We start from the raw sequence: 12,376 nt of genomic DNA on the forward strand, positions 1-12,376 counted from the left end.
AGGGAACGTTCCGGAGAAAATGGCAATAATGTTTGAAGATGCCCTTATAATGGTAAAAAAATATTTTAAAAATGCTAGATCAACATCCCATTTCATAGGAATTTAATCCTGACGGGCCTTAGTACACACTACTGAGACGGGGCCTAGTGCACACAATTAGGAAGCGACCTAGTGCACACTATTGAGACAAGCCCTAGTGCATGCTATTATGAAGGACCCTAGTTCACACTAATATGAGGGTCCCTAGTGCACGCTATTATGAAGGGTCCTAGTGCATGCTAATAGGAAGGAACCTAGTGCACGCTATTATGAAGGGCCTTAGTGCACTCTATCATGACGGACCCAATTTCACGCTATTAAGAAGAGCCCTACTGCACACTATCATGAAGGCCCCTATTGCATACTATTTTGAAGGGGCCCTAGTGCACTCTACCATGAAGGACCCTAGTTCACACTATTATGAAGGACCCTAGTGCATGCTCATATGAAGGGCCATAGTTCACACTATTATGAAGGGCCTTAGTGCACAGTATTATTAAGGACCCTAGTTCACACTATTATGAAGGACCCTAGTGCACACTATTATAAAGGTCCCTAATGCATGCTAATATGAAGGATCCTAGTTCACACTAATATGAGGGTCCCTAGTGCACGCTATTATGAAGGACCCTAGTTAACTCTATCAGGAAGGGCCCTAGTGCATGCTAATATGTAGGACCCTAGTGCACACTATTATAAAGGTCCCTAGTGCATTCTAATATGAAGGACCCTAGTTCACACTATTATAAAGGTCCCTAGTGCATGCTAATATGAAGACCCTAGTTAACTCTATCAGGAAGGGTCCCTAGTGCATGCTAAACTCTATCAGGAAGGGCCCTATGAAAAAGACCCCAGTGCACACTATTATGAAGGACCCTAGTGCACGATATTGAGACAGGCCCTAGTGCACGCTATTATGAAGGGCCCTACTGCACAGTATTATTAAGGGCCCTAGTGTATGCCGTCATGACGGCCCCTCGTGCACGCTCTTATGAAGGACCCTAGTTCACACTATTATGAAGGACCCTAGTGCACACTATTATGAAGGACCCTAGTTAACTCTATCAAGAAGAAGGTCCCTAGTGCATGCTAATATGAAGGACCCTAGTGCACACTATTATGAAGGGCCCTAGTGCATGCTAATATGAAGGACCCTAGTGCACACTATTAGGAAGGGCCCTAGTGCATTCTATCATGAAGGTCCCTCGTGCATGTTAATAGGAAGGACCCTAGTTCACACTAATATGAGGTACCCTAGTGCATGCTAATATGAAGGACCCTAGTTCACACTAATATGAGGATCCCTAGTGCATGCTAATATGAAGGACCCTAGTGCACACTATTATGAAGGGCCCTAGTGAATGCTAATAGGAAGGAACCTAGTGCACGCTATTAAGAAGAGCCCTATTGCACACTATCATGAAGGCCCCTAGTGTAAACTATCATGACAGACCCAAGTGCATGATATTTTGAAGGGGCCCTAGTGCACTCTATCATGATGAAAATGGTGAAAATTACCAATGACCTTCTAATAGCTTCAGACAAAGGACTTGTCTCTGTACTTGTATTGCTAGACCTTAGTGCTGCATTTGATACCATTGATCACCAAATCCTATTACAGAGATTGGAGCATCTTATAGGCATTAAAGGAACCGCACTTAGCTGGTTTAAGTCGTATTTATCAGACCGATCTCAGTTTGTATATGTAAACAATGAAAGCTCGATGAAAACCAGGGTTAGTCACGGAGTTCCACAGGGGTCTGTTCTTGGACCTATTTTATTTACCTTATATATGCTTCCCTTGGGGAATATTATCAGAAAACACTCAGTAAACTTTCATTGTTATGCAGATGATACCCAGTTATATCTATCAATTAAGCCAGACGAAACTAACCAGTTCTCTAAACTTCAAGCATGTCTTACGGACATAAAAACCTGGATGACCTGTAACTTTTTAATGTTAAACTCTGAAAAAAAACAGAAGTTATCCTACTAGGCCCAGATCACCTTCGAATTCAATTATCTAACGATATAGTTTCTCTAGATGGCATTGCTTTAGCATCCAGCACTACCGTTAAGAACCTTGGAGTTATCTTTGACCAGGATCTGTCTTTTAACTCTTATATAAAACAGATCTCAAGGACAGCCTTTTTTCATTTACGTAACATTGCGAAAATCAGGCAAATCCTGTCTCAAAGCGATGCAGAAAAACTAGTTCATGCATTTGTTACCTCTAGACTAGATTACTGTAACTCCTTATTATCAGGCTGCTCTAATAGGTCTCTTAGATCTTTACAGTTGATCCAGAATGCTGCAGCACGTGTTCTAACAAAAACTAAGAAAAGAGATCATATTACTCCAGTATTAGCTTCTCTGCACTGGCTCCCAGTTAAATCAAGAATAGAATTTAAAATTATTTTACTTACCTACAAAGCTCTAACTGGCCAGGCACCGTCTTATCTTAAGGAACTTATAGTTCCATATTACCCAACTAGAGAGCTGCGCTCAATCAATGCAGGGTTACTTGTGGTTCCTAGAGTATATAAAAGTAGGATGGGAGCCAGAGCCTTCAGTTATCAGGCTCCTCTTCTGTGGAACCAGGTTCCAGTTTCAGTCCGGGGGCAGACACACTCACCACTTTCAAGAGCAGGCTTAAGACCTTCCTTTTTGATAGCGCTTATAGTTAGGGCTGGTTCAGGTTCACCTTGGTCCAGCCCCTAGATATGCTGCTATATGCCTAGACAGCCGGGGACTACCTAGGATACGCTGAGCTCCTCTCTCCTCTTCTCTCCCTCCATCTTTATGTATTAATCTCCTATTTATGCACATTACTGATTTTGCTTCTTCCCCGGAGTTCTTGTGCTTTCTCGCCTCGCAGGTTCCCAGGAATCGGGGTTATATTTGGACTGTCATCGTGCCACCTACTGAGGCCCTGCTGACACCCACTACTACTACCACTATCATTATTAGTCACATTACTATTATTATTGCCTGTACTATTACGCTTATTGACTTGCTTGTACCCTGGAGTCTTTGTGCTTTCTCGCTTCGCAGGCTTCTATAAATCGTGGCTGTACCTGGACCGTGGTCGTGCATCCTGCTACGGCCCTGCTGACACCGACTGCTACCACCATTATTATTACTAGTCACATTACTATTACTATTACCTGTACCATTAAGCATTTTAGCTTTACTTCCACCCTGAAGCCCTTTTGCTTTATCGTTCTGCAGGTTTCCATGAATCGTTGTGGTACCTGGACCGTAGTCGTGCCTCCTGCTGTGAGCCGACTGACACCCACTGCTACTTCGATTATTATTATTAATCACATTACTATCCCTATTTTCATAACTATAATTCTACTGTAATAATTGCTGCTGTTATTATAAGTAGTCTTATTATATGAATCATTTATGTCATATACATTGAATGTGTTGTATCTCTGTTATGCTGTTCATTCTGTACACATGACATCTATTGCATTCTGTCCATCCTGGGAGAAGGATCCCTCCTCTGTCATTCTCCCATAGGTTTCTTCCTTTTTTCTCCCTGTTAAAGGGGTTTTTTAGGGGAGTTTTTCCTGTGCCGATGTGAGGGAAGGACAGAGGATGTCGCATGTGCACAGATTGTAAAGACCTCTGAGGCAAATTTGTAATTTGTGATTCTGGGCTATACAAAATAAACTGAATTGAATTGAATTGAATGATGCCCCAAGTGCACTCTATCATGAAGGACCCTAGTTCACACTATTATGAAGGACCCTAGTTCACACTAATATGACGGACCCAATTGCATGCTATTAAGAAGGGCCCTAGTGCACGCTATCACGACGGCCCTTGGTGCACACTATTATGAAGGCCCCAGTGCACATTATTATAAAGGGCCCCAGTGCACACTATTATGACGGACCCTAGTGCACACTATCACGACGGCCCTTGGTGCACACTATTATGAAGGCCCAAGTGCACATTATTATGAAGTGCCCCATTGCACACTATTGTGACGGACCCCAGTTCACACTATTGTGACGGACCCTAGTTCACACTATTGTGACGGACCCTAGTTCACACTATTGTGACGGACCCAAGTGCACATTATTATGAAGTGCCCCATTGCACACTATTGTGACGGACCCTAGTTCACACTTATATTATGGACCCACAGGCACGGGCCTTTATGCACAGTATTGTGACGGGCACAAGTGCATTCTATTGTGATGTGTGGTGCAGGAATAAGTCCAGCATTTTTCCACTTCTGGTTCCATCGTTTTGAAGTCAATGGGTCAGAAATCTTCACATGTACATACTATATATAATCATCCAGTCCATGTATATCCATTCAGTATTTATTTCTTTGCATAATTTGTATAGTTTACAACTTACAGAACACTTGACCCAATATAGACAATTTATCTCTTATTTTATTGTTGGTATTTGGTGCTTTTTATATATAAATATTGTGTCCTTGTTCCTGGCTGTTCTTTCAGTACATCAAGAGAAATGAAATTTAAAAAATGGCAAACAAATCTGATTCTGAACCCCAAAATGTTATACACCATATATAGGAGTTCTATGAAGCAAAATTATCAGATAAATAAGTCAAACTGCTTCCTTTTGAAAAGGCTTTTTCATAGCAGGAAAAATTACAGGTGTTATTAATAACATTCATAATGGCTGTATACCAGTAAGGTGCCCCAGTTCCACGGCCATGCTGTACTGGTGCATGCTGGCCAAACCAAAAGGCCTCGAGTAGATATAGGTATTATCTAGAAATCCTATCTGCCCTATGACCAACAACACACTTTTTTCTTCTATTAAAATAGGCATAAAAGAGGATTAAACTCTGGCAGAGATAAAAGCCTTTCTTTAAACAGTAGAGTGGGTTGTGTTGTGAATGTTTTGCCTTTAATTACTCTGACAAATTATGACTGTTTGCTCATTTCGATCACATGCACTGATTGGTTGTCTTAGCAGTCTTGAATTCAAATTCAAAACTCATTATGCTCTAATAGGTGATAAAAATGTTGGCTACAAGAATTAACATATCCAATAATCATTGGTAAGTCAAAAACCTAACCAACATCAAAAGCATTAGTTGAGAGAATTATCCCACAATTAACCAGTAGATGGGATATGCAAGTTGCTGTTGATAGGTGGATGTAAAAGTTGTTTGTTGTTGGCTTATAAATGGAGCTTCAAAGTTCATTTTTGACCTTGAAAACAGCAATAATTGAAAAATGAAAGAAATGAATGAAAACGCAACAAATATCCTACAGTAAATTATAATTGAAAGCACCACAGTTATCCAACAGATATTGAATAAGATTTATTTTGTTGATGAATATAAATTGGTGTTTTTTTTTAAGGAGAAATTAAAAAGTCATAAATAAAGCACCACACATTTATTCATTTGCCAACATGGCCACAAATGTTCTCAAGCATAATCAACATCAACAAGGTATTCATTTCAATATGTATCCGGCTGATGTTTCCTATCAGTAAAAGGATTGCTTCACATTTTTTCAGGTTCCAGACAGGGATAGAAATTAAATGGAATCTATCCTTTTATCTGACACTATCCGTAATGTCCAGGAGATGGCGAACCTATACTATGAATAAGCACCACTGTCAGTGTGTGTGCTCAAGTGTAGCACCAAAACTAAATCAGAGATAAGACATCCTTAATACAATTCTTCCTAAGATAAGTGACGTAACTTTTACCATTAGTGTGTATTGGGCTTTAAGATTCAGATACCCACAATCTCATTTTTAAAATCTAGAATAAACCTTATTTCAAAAATGAAAAACCATTACTAGCCATAATTTCATTATGAATATCCACAATGTATTGTGACTAGTAAATATGCTTAGGGATATCCACACTGCGCACTATGGCTATAGTAAAAATGCAATATCAAATAGCAACAATTAAAATTATGACAAATTATGCATTTGTATATATCTTCAAATGTAAGGTGGATTTCTGTAACAGAAAAATTATGATTAGTAACACTTATATTGAAGATATTGGAGTTTTTCCTAGTAAGAATTAACTAGCAGATATCCAGAATGTTCACTCTAGATATCAAATATATATGTAAAAAAAGCAATGGTGGACAGGATAAATGTCAGCGTGGATATCAGACCAGGAAGAATCAACTGAGATAACTGCAATAGGTTAAATATCCAGTCCAGATATTTAGTGTTAAAACGGTCACAGCAACACTAGTGTTCAAAGCATAACTATGACAATATCATGAATCATATCGAATGAAAATATGAACTTAACGCTACGTATTTGTTCACGTCACGCGACAGTTAACATCATACGTGCGCGCTTCCGTGAAGCACTAATAAAGATGGCGGCCTCCGCCGCACCAGGTAAGTCGACTTCGCCGACAGTTCAGACAGTATATTATATTGATTTTGCGTAAGAAGTACAATTTCCAGCGTACCCCGTTAGCTGCGCAATAGTTTTGCCAGTCCAGTAGCAGAGGAGTTTTGACTGATTTTAACCTTCAATGCTGCTTTAGATAACGCTGTCGCTACCGCTGCTACATATTTAGCTAGCTCATTGGCTAGCTAAACTGGCCCACAGTCTCTGTGCAACATCCGCATATCTGATCTGCCACAACTTTAGATTTACCATTATGAAGCCAGCCGGTCCAAAGACCAGGCTACAGGCGGAACCACAAATCGCATTTGTGCGGGGGTATCGGTGCGTTTCTCTGTTCGCAGGGCGGTGACGCCCCTGACTAGCTGGATGGGTGGAAAACTTGTTTGCTTAGATAGCGTTAGCTAGCAACTGGAGAAGCGCGGCGATCCGGAAGACATTCTCCAAAGTTAAAGGCCTTTTTACTCGTGCCTTTAAGTACGTGACCAGCTGCCATTGAAGCGCAATGTTTATTTTCTACATTGTATAGAAGTCAGCAACACCGTAGAAGGGCTTTTTTACTTCCTCAGCCCTGGCTACCCCAAAGCTAATAACTTTACCTAGTCATTCAAATACTGTCCGTCTGAGGAGGAGGAGGAGGAGAAGGATTCTGCTGCCATGAATGAAGGCTCAATGTCCAGTTTCACTATAGACACATTCACGACCATTTGATAATGTAGTAGTGTAAACCCACGTTTTTACTGAATATGTGTGGTCCGCTCACAGCTTGTGTGCTGGGCCATCAAGGTGTTACAGCCGTGAGCTGAGATGAACTTATTTATTTTGCGACTGAGGAGTTTTAATAATAATAATAATTAATAATTAAGCCTTTATTAGTCCCACAATGGGGAAATTATTTCTCTGCATTTAACCCATCCCGGAGGAGCAGTGGGCTGCAATGAAGCGCCCGGGGAGCAACTTGGGGTTAGGTGTCTTGCTCAAGGACACCTCGGCATGTTGCCGGTAGAGGGGTTTGAACCACCAACCTTGTGGTTACGGGACAAGCGCTCTACCTCATGTGCCACAGCCGCCCATTTATCTGCCGCTTTTGAAAAATTTGTGCTCCAAATGAAGAAATATAATTTGATCATTTTAGACATCATTTAATATAAATTATGTTGTCGTTCAATGTTTGACACTTGTGTATATTTTCATTTTTAAAGTGGGAGTTTGTGTTTGCGTAACGTGATGACATTATAGTGAAACGTCAAGACCGTCAGACCATACACTGTCCAGGTGACGTAGCTCAGTGACAGAGGTTGGGTCAGGTTTGGGTCAGAAACAGCCATGAAATATACACATTGCAGCTGTAGGGAAACAAGGCTAGGTCAGAACCTACTCTTACTGAGATACTCAGCGGTAGTGTCTAATCATGTGAATCCCCGGATATTAGATTTTCATCTGCATTTTTCTTTGTTTCACAGACGTTTGAAAATTCCTTTTTTGGGGGGGCGGCATTTCAAGAATGAAATACATTTCTGTGCACTTGATAAAGATCTTGAAGAACAGATATGCCAGAAAGCAACCTAACGAGACAGAAGATCTCCCAGAGGGTACGCTTAAAGATGTAATCAGTCAGAAAACTTAAGAAGATTCAGACACTAACTTTCAACTATGCGATCACACCTTTCTGACAGGCAGAGACTCACAAAACGGTGGTTAATCATCATTTCCAACTGAGTCAGTTAATGAGTCATAGTGTGGTTAGGAGGTGGATACTATGGTATAGTAGGAATTTCGGAATAATTCCACACTATCGTTGTTTTAAATCACAAGTGATGCAAGTCATGTTTTTTTGTTTTTACACATACCTTCCTATAGCTGTAGTCAGCAACTTCTGCTAAGGGAAAGTATTGGATATGATTGAATTTCCTTCAGCGTGTGAATAAAGAGAAGACATGTAATGATCCTTTTCTCTTTTTGTGTGTGGAAGGCGTCGTAGTTCCCCGCAGCTTTCGGCTGCTTGAGGAACTGGAGGAAGGTCAGAAGGGAGGAGGAGACGGCACAGTGAGCTGGGGCCTAGTGAGCGACGACGACATGACGCTAACTCAGTGGAATGGCATGATCATCGGCCCACCCAAGGTGAGCCTCCCACAGGGCCTAAAACGCTCAGGCATCACACTGCTCTTCTCTTCAGCACAGGATTTAAAAATCTGAAAGGAACAAATGTCCTTGAAAGACAAGGAGCTCTTGGCATTTCAGCACTTTTGCAAAATAAAAAAAAAAAGAACACCTTAGGAGCGCCCCAAACGTAAGTGTGTCTGGTTGTTCCTAATCAGAAGAGTTCTCACCTCATTTAAAACCTGTGCATTAAGAGGATTCAATCCGTTCCACCATGGCTAAACATTTCTCATGCTGGTGGTCGGCACATCTGGGTGATGCAGTCAAATGTGTGTTAGCCTGTTGGATGTGTTTCCATTCACAACTTTTTTGTTACCTTACAACACACTGTCCTAGTCCTTTTTTGTTTTTTAGCATAACACCAGAGCATACTAATGTCTGCCCCCACTGCTGACATAGTGAGTGCACTGAGCAGCTGGATGTGTGGAGTTTGTGTAGCTTCTGTTACAGCGCACCAGAAGCTCTGAGGTGGAAGGTGCAAGTTTTCCAGAGAGCCCGCATTGTGGGTGGCTGTGCTTCCTTTGGTGACACTTGCACAGAGTATGAAAATGATGTAGTACTTCCTTGTATGGTTTAAAAGAAAAAGAAAAAAAAATGCATGCATGCACTAGTTAGTTTGTGTTTTTGCAGTATTGAATGTGGCAGCCTTGTTCCTCGTATTACTCCTCGCACTACAGGAACAAATCTGACAGCTTATAATTACTACTACTACTACTTTAGCATTTGTAGCAGTTTCTAAGAACTCGCCTCGTACTTTCAGCTAGAAGATTGCCTATTTCTATATAGTTACTCTTGATGCTTGTCATCAGTGCCACCGGGTCGGATTCTGATATCCTGCAGGTTCATACCTCCACATTTCCCTGACTCTCAACCTGTGAGCTAACCCGTCAACGTTTCTTTGATCGCAGACTGTCTACGATGGCAGGATATACAGTCTGAGAATAGAATGTGGAACCAGATACCCGGAGTATGCCCCTCATGTCCGCTTCGTGAACAAGATCAACATGAACGGCGTGCACAGTTCAAGCGGTGTGGTGAGTAACCAGATTTTTAAAAACTTTTAAACTACAGCCATTATCGCTTCTGTGAGACTCAACAGGTTGCATGTTCTGCTGCCTAAAGTTTCATATGGACTGAACTCTCCGTAGCATTTAATGGCTTTGACCAGCCATTGTATTTAGGAAATGATAACAGATGCTGGAGTATGCAAATTTAAATATGAACCCCACAGGCTAATCCACTGAGTCCGATGAGGCCGCCATCACATCTACTACTGTAGCCTTCCTGTGAATTAGACATGCCGTAAAATAGTCCAGCTTAATTTTTCACCACATTGTCAGCAATGGTCTGAATACAAGCAACTCAATTCAATTTACTTTATTTTGTATAGCCCAAAATCACAAATTACAAAGTTGCCTCAGAGGGCTTTACAATCCGTACACAGTAGCAGTGAGTGTCAGCCTGGCCACGGGAGGAGGCAGGTCCAGATATAACCCCGATTCATGGGAACCTGTGAGGGGAGAAAGCACAAAAACTCCAGGGAAGAAGCAGAGTCAGTAATGTGCGTAAATGGGAACATGAATACATAAAGATGGAGAGAGAGGAGCTCAGTGTATCCTAGGTAGTCACGGTAAAGAGACTGAGACTCTGAGGCCGTTTTTCAGAGCTTCTTCTTTTGCCTTCAGGACTCCTACTAAATGTTTCTACGGATTCAGAGCTGAGAGTTTCGTCTTAAAACCTTTTCTCAAAGCCGCCAAGAGTCACTTTTAGTAAGAAGCCAAGAGAAATAAGCGTAGACAGTGGGGTGGAGTTGACCCAAATTATACCGCATATGGTACAAATATTTACTTGGCAATCCAGTGATGCATGAAATCAGCTTTTTCCTTCTAGTAATTGAGGTGAATAAGGATTTAATGAACACTTAATGACCTATCAAACAAATCTGTCTGAAGAGAGAATTTTGCGGTTTGATCGAGTAGTGAAGAGTTGTGCAAACCATCATCTGTGGTGTGATTGGATTAACTCCCCCACCACTAAAAAGGCCTCTGACTGATTGTAAGCAGGGATCAGTGACCAAGGAGTCATCTGCCTCAGATCGGGTCATGAGCGGGCTGGTCTCATCCAGCATTTGTAGCTATACCAACAAAAAAAAGAAATGCACCAGAATTCATTCAGATATCCGGCAAAATAATTTCTTAAATTAGCCATGCAATCTTAAAAAAGGAAGAATGCAGCCCCCCAAAAACGTGCGACGGGTCCAACGAACACTGATCACATAGGACACTGCTGTTCGTTCCCCGTGTGAAATGAGAAGCCACCTTTTGATTTATTGGTCACGCAACTTGCATACATTAGCGGCGCATTCAGTAGCGGCTCTTCTGTACTTATTTTAACCCAAACCAATCTATTCATACGTTTTTTTCTTGGGCTCAGACAGGCTCTAAGGGCCAATGTAATTCTGTTGGTACCCTAAAAAGTTCCAAGTTCAGTACCCAAACCCCAGCCTCTAACTTCTCTTTCACTCAGGAGCTAGTTTAGCCTTAAAATGCTTTTTAGACCAAAAACATTTTAGGAGTTACTCCTAACCTGGCCACATTTGAACCTCAACGCCAGGCTCTAGACGTCTCTCTTATTGAAGCCCTAATAAAACGGATCTTCCACTCTTTTTCGCCTCAGGTGGACATAAAGGCGCTGTCGGCGCTGTGCAGGTGGAGAAACTCCTACAACATCCGGATGGTGCTGCAGGAGCTCAGACAGCACATGATGCTGAAAGAGAACAGCCGGCTTTCCCAGCCGCCTGAAGGCCAGGTGTTCAGCAACTGAGGCGCCCGCTGCTATCCCTCCCTGTCACCCCCCCACACACACACACACACACTCACACACACACACACACACACACACACACACACGTACACACACACGCATACACACACACACACACACACACACACACACACACACACGCACGCACGCACGCACGCACATGCAAGCACATGCAAATCTACCACTGTCCAACAACATTTTATTTTATTTTGTAGTTATTCAAGACTCTCCACTCCCACTTCCTCCCTCAGCAGCCTCCCATTGGACAGAGAGGGATGTGCACCCATTGAAGTTCACGGTGCAGACCAGACATTACCCAACACAAATACTGTACATCTCACTTATGTTATTTTGTCTTATCGATGTGTGTGTTCTACATCCAGATTGTAAAACCAATGACCTGATTGAGTGTACCAATTATGCCAGCTTGTGCTGCATTCTTAGTCCCTGTTATATGGGTCTTGAGGTGATGGATTTGAATCAACTCCTCCCCCCCCTGACCAAAATGTTAAATGTTTGGATCATTTGCTGTTGTTTTTTTGATCAGGTTCCTCTCATAGAAGAAAAAATTAATAAAGTACCCTGCACAGTGCTTCGCTAAGTCCCCCGGGTAGCATCAGTCTCAAATTCCCCAGCTTCCGCAAAATCCCGACGATGTGAAATTCACGGGTTTTTTCTCAAACGACCGCATGTCCGGTACACGGGAATGAAATGCTACTAGACATTCAGCAACGTATGTATCAACGGGGCCATGCCGGCTCATCACTCATGTCCTCAGACTTGTCTTCTGTGTGCCATATGGTTCGTAGCGCTTTGTGATGGTGATTGATTGTTAGCAGCCAGTGGGAGGGAGGGGGGATGGGATGGGATGGGGTGGGTGGGTGGGGGGGGGCAGCAGCAGCACCTCTTCAGGATCAGCCCTGTACTGTGGCCCGGGCCGAGCAGGAGGAGCTGTGTTTTCTT

The 12,376-nt window shown here is 42.2% G+C and overlaps 1 protein-coding gene across 1 annotated transcript; it reads left to right on the plus strand.

Moving 5' to 3' along the window:
* The first annotated feature begins 6,349 nt into the window (after window positions 1–6,349).
* On the plus strand, window positions 6,350–12,005 carry LOC129105722 (ubiquitin-conjugating enzyme E2 variant 1-like). Its single transcript, XM_054616893.1, has 4 exons — window positions 6,350–6,417; window positions 8,403–8,551; window positions 9,499–9,624; window positions 11,267–12,005. Exons 1-4 carry the CDS (start codon window positions 6,396–6,398, stop codon window positions 11,411–11,413), a joined length of 444 nt encoding a protein of 147 aa, XP_054472868.1. The 5' UTR covers window positions 6,350–6,395; the 3' UTR covers window positions 11,414–12,005.
* The last annotated feature ends 371 nt before the right edge of the window (window positions 12,006–12,376 follow it).

The sequence above is a fragment of the Anoplopoma fimbria genome, chromosome 17 (genome assembly GCF_027596085.1).
Source record: "Anoplopoma fimbria isolate UVic2021 breed Golden Eagle Sablefish chromosome 17, Afim_UVic_2022, whole genome shotgun sequence".
Taxonomy (NCBI): Eukaryota; Metazoa; Chordata; class Actinopteri; order Perciformes; family Anoplopomatidae; genus Anoplopoma; species Anoplopoma fimbria.

What these genes read in the sequence shown, in the direction of transcription:
- LOC129105722 (XM_054616893.1), top strand. Translation starts at nt 6,396, where the DNA reads ATGGCGGCCTCCGCCGCACCAG. An exon ending in GGCGGCCTCCGCCGCACCAG is followed by an intron (nt 6,418 to 8,402) that starts GTAAGTCGACTT and finishes TGTGTGTGGAAG; the next exon opens with GCGTCGTAGTTCCCCGCAGC. An exon ending in TGATCATCGGCCCACCCAAG is followed by an intron (nt 8,552 to 9,498) that starts GTGAGCCTCCCA and finishes CTTTGATCGCAG; the next exon opens with ACTGTCTACGATGGCAGGAT.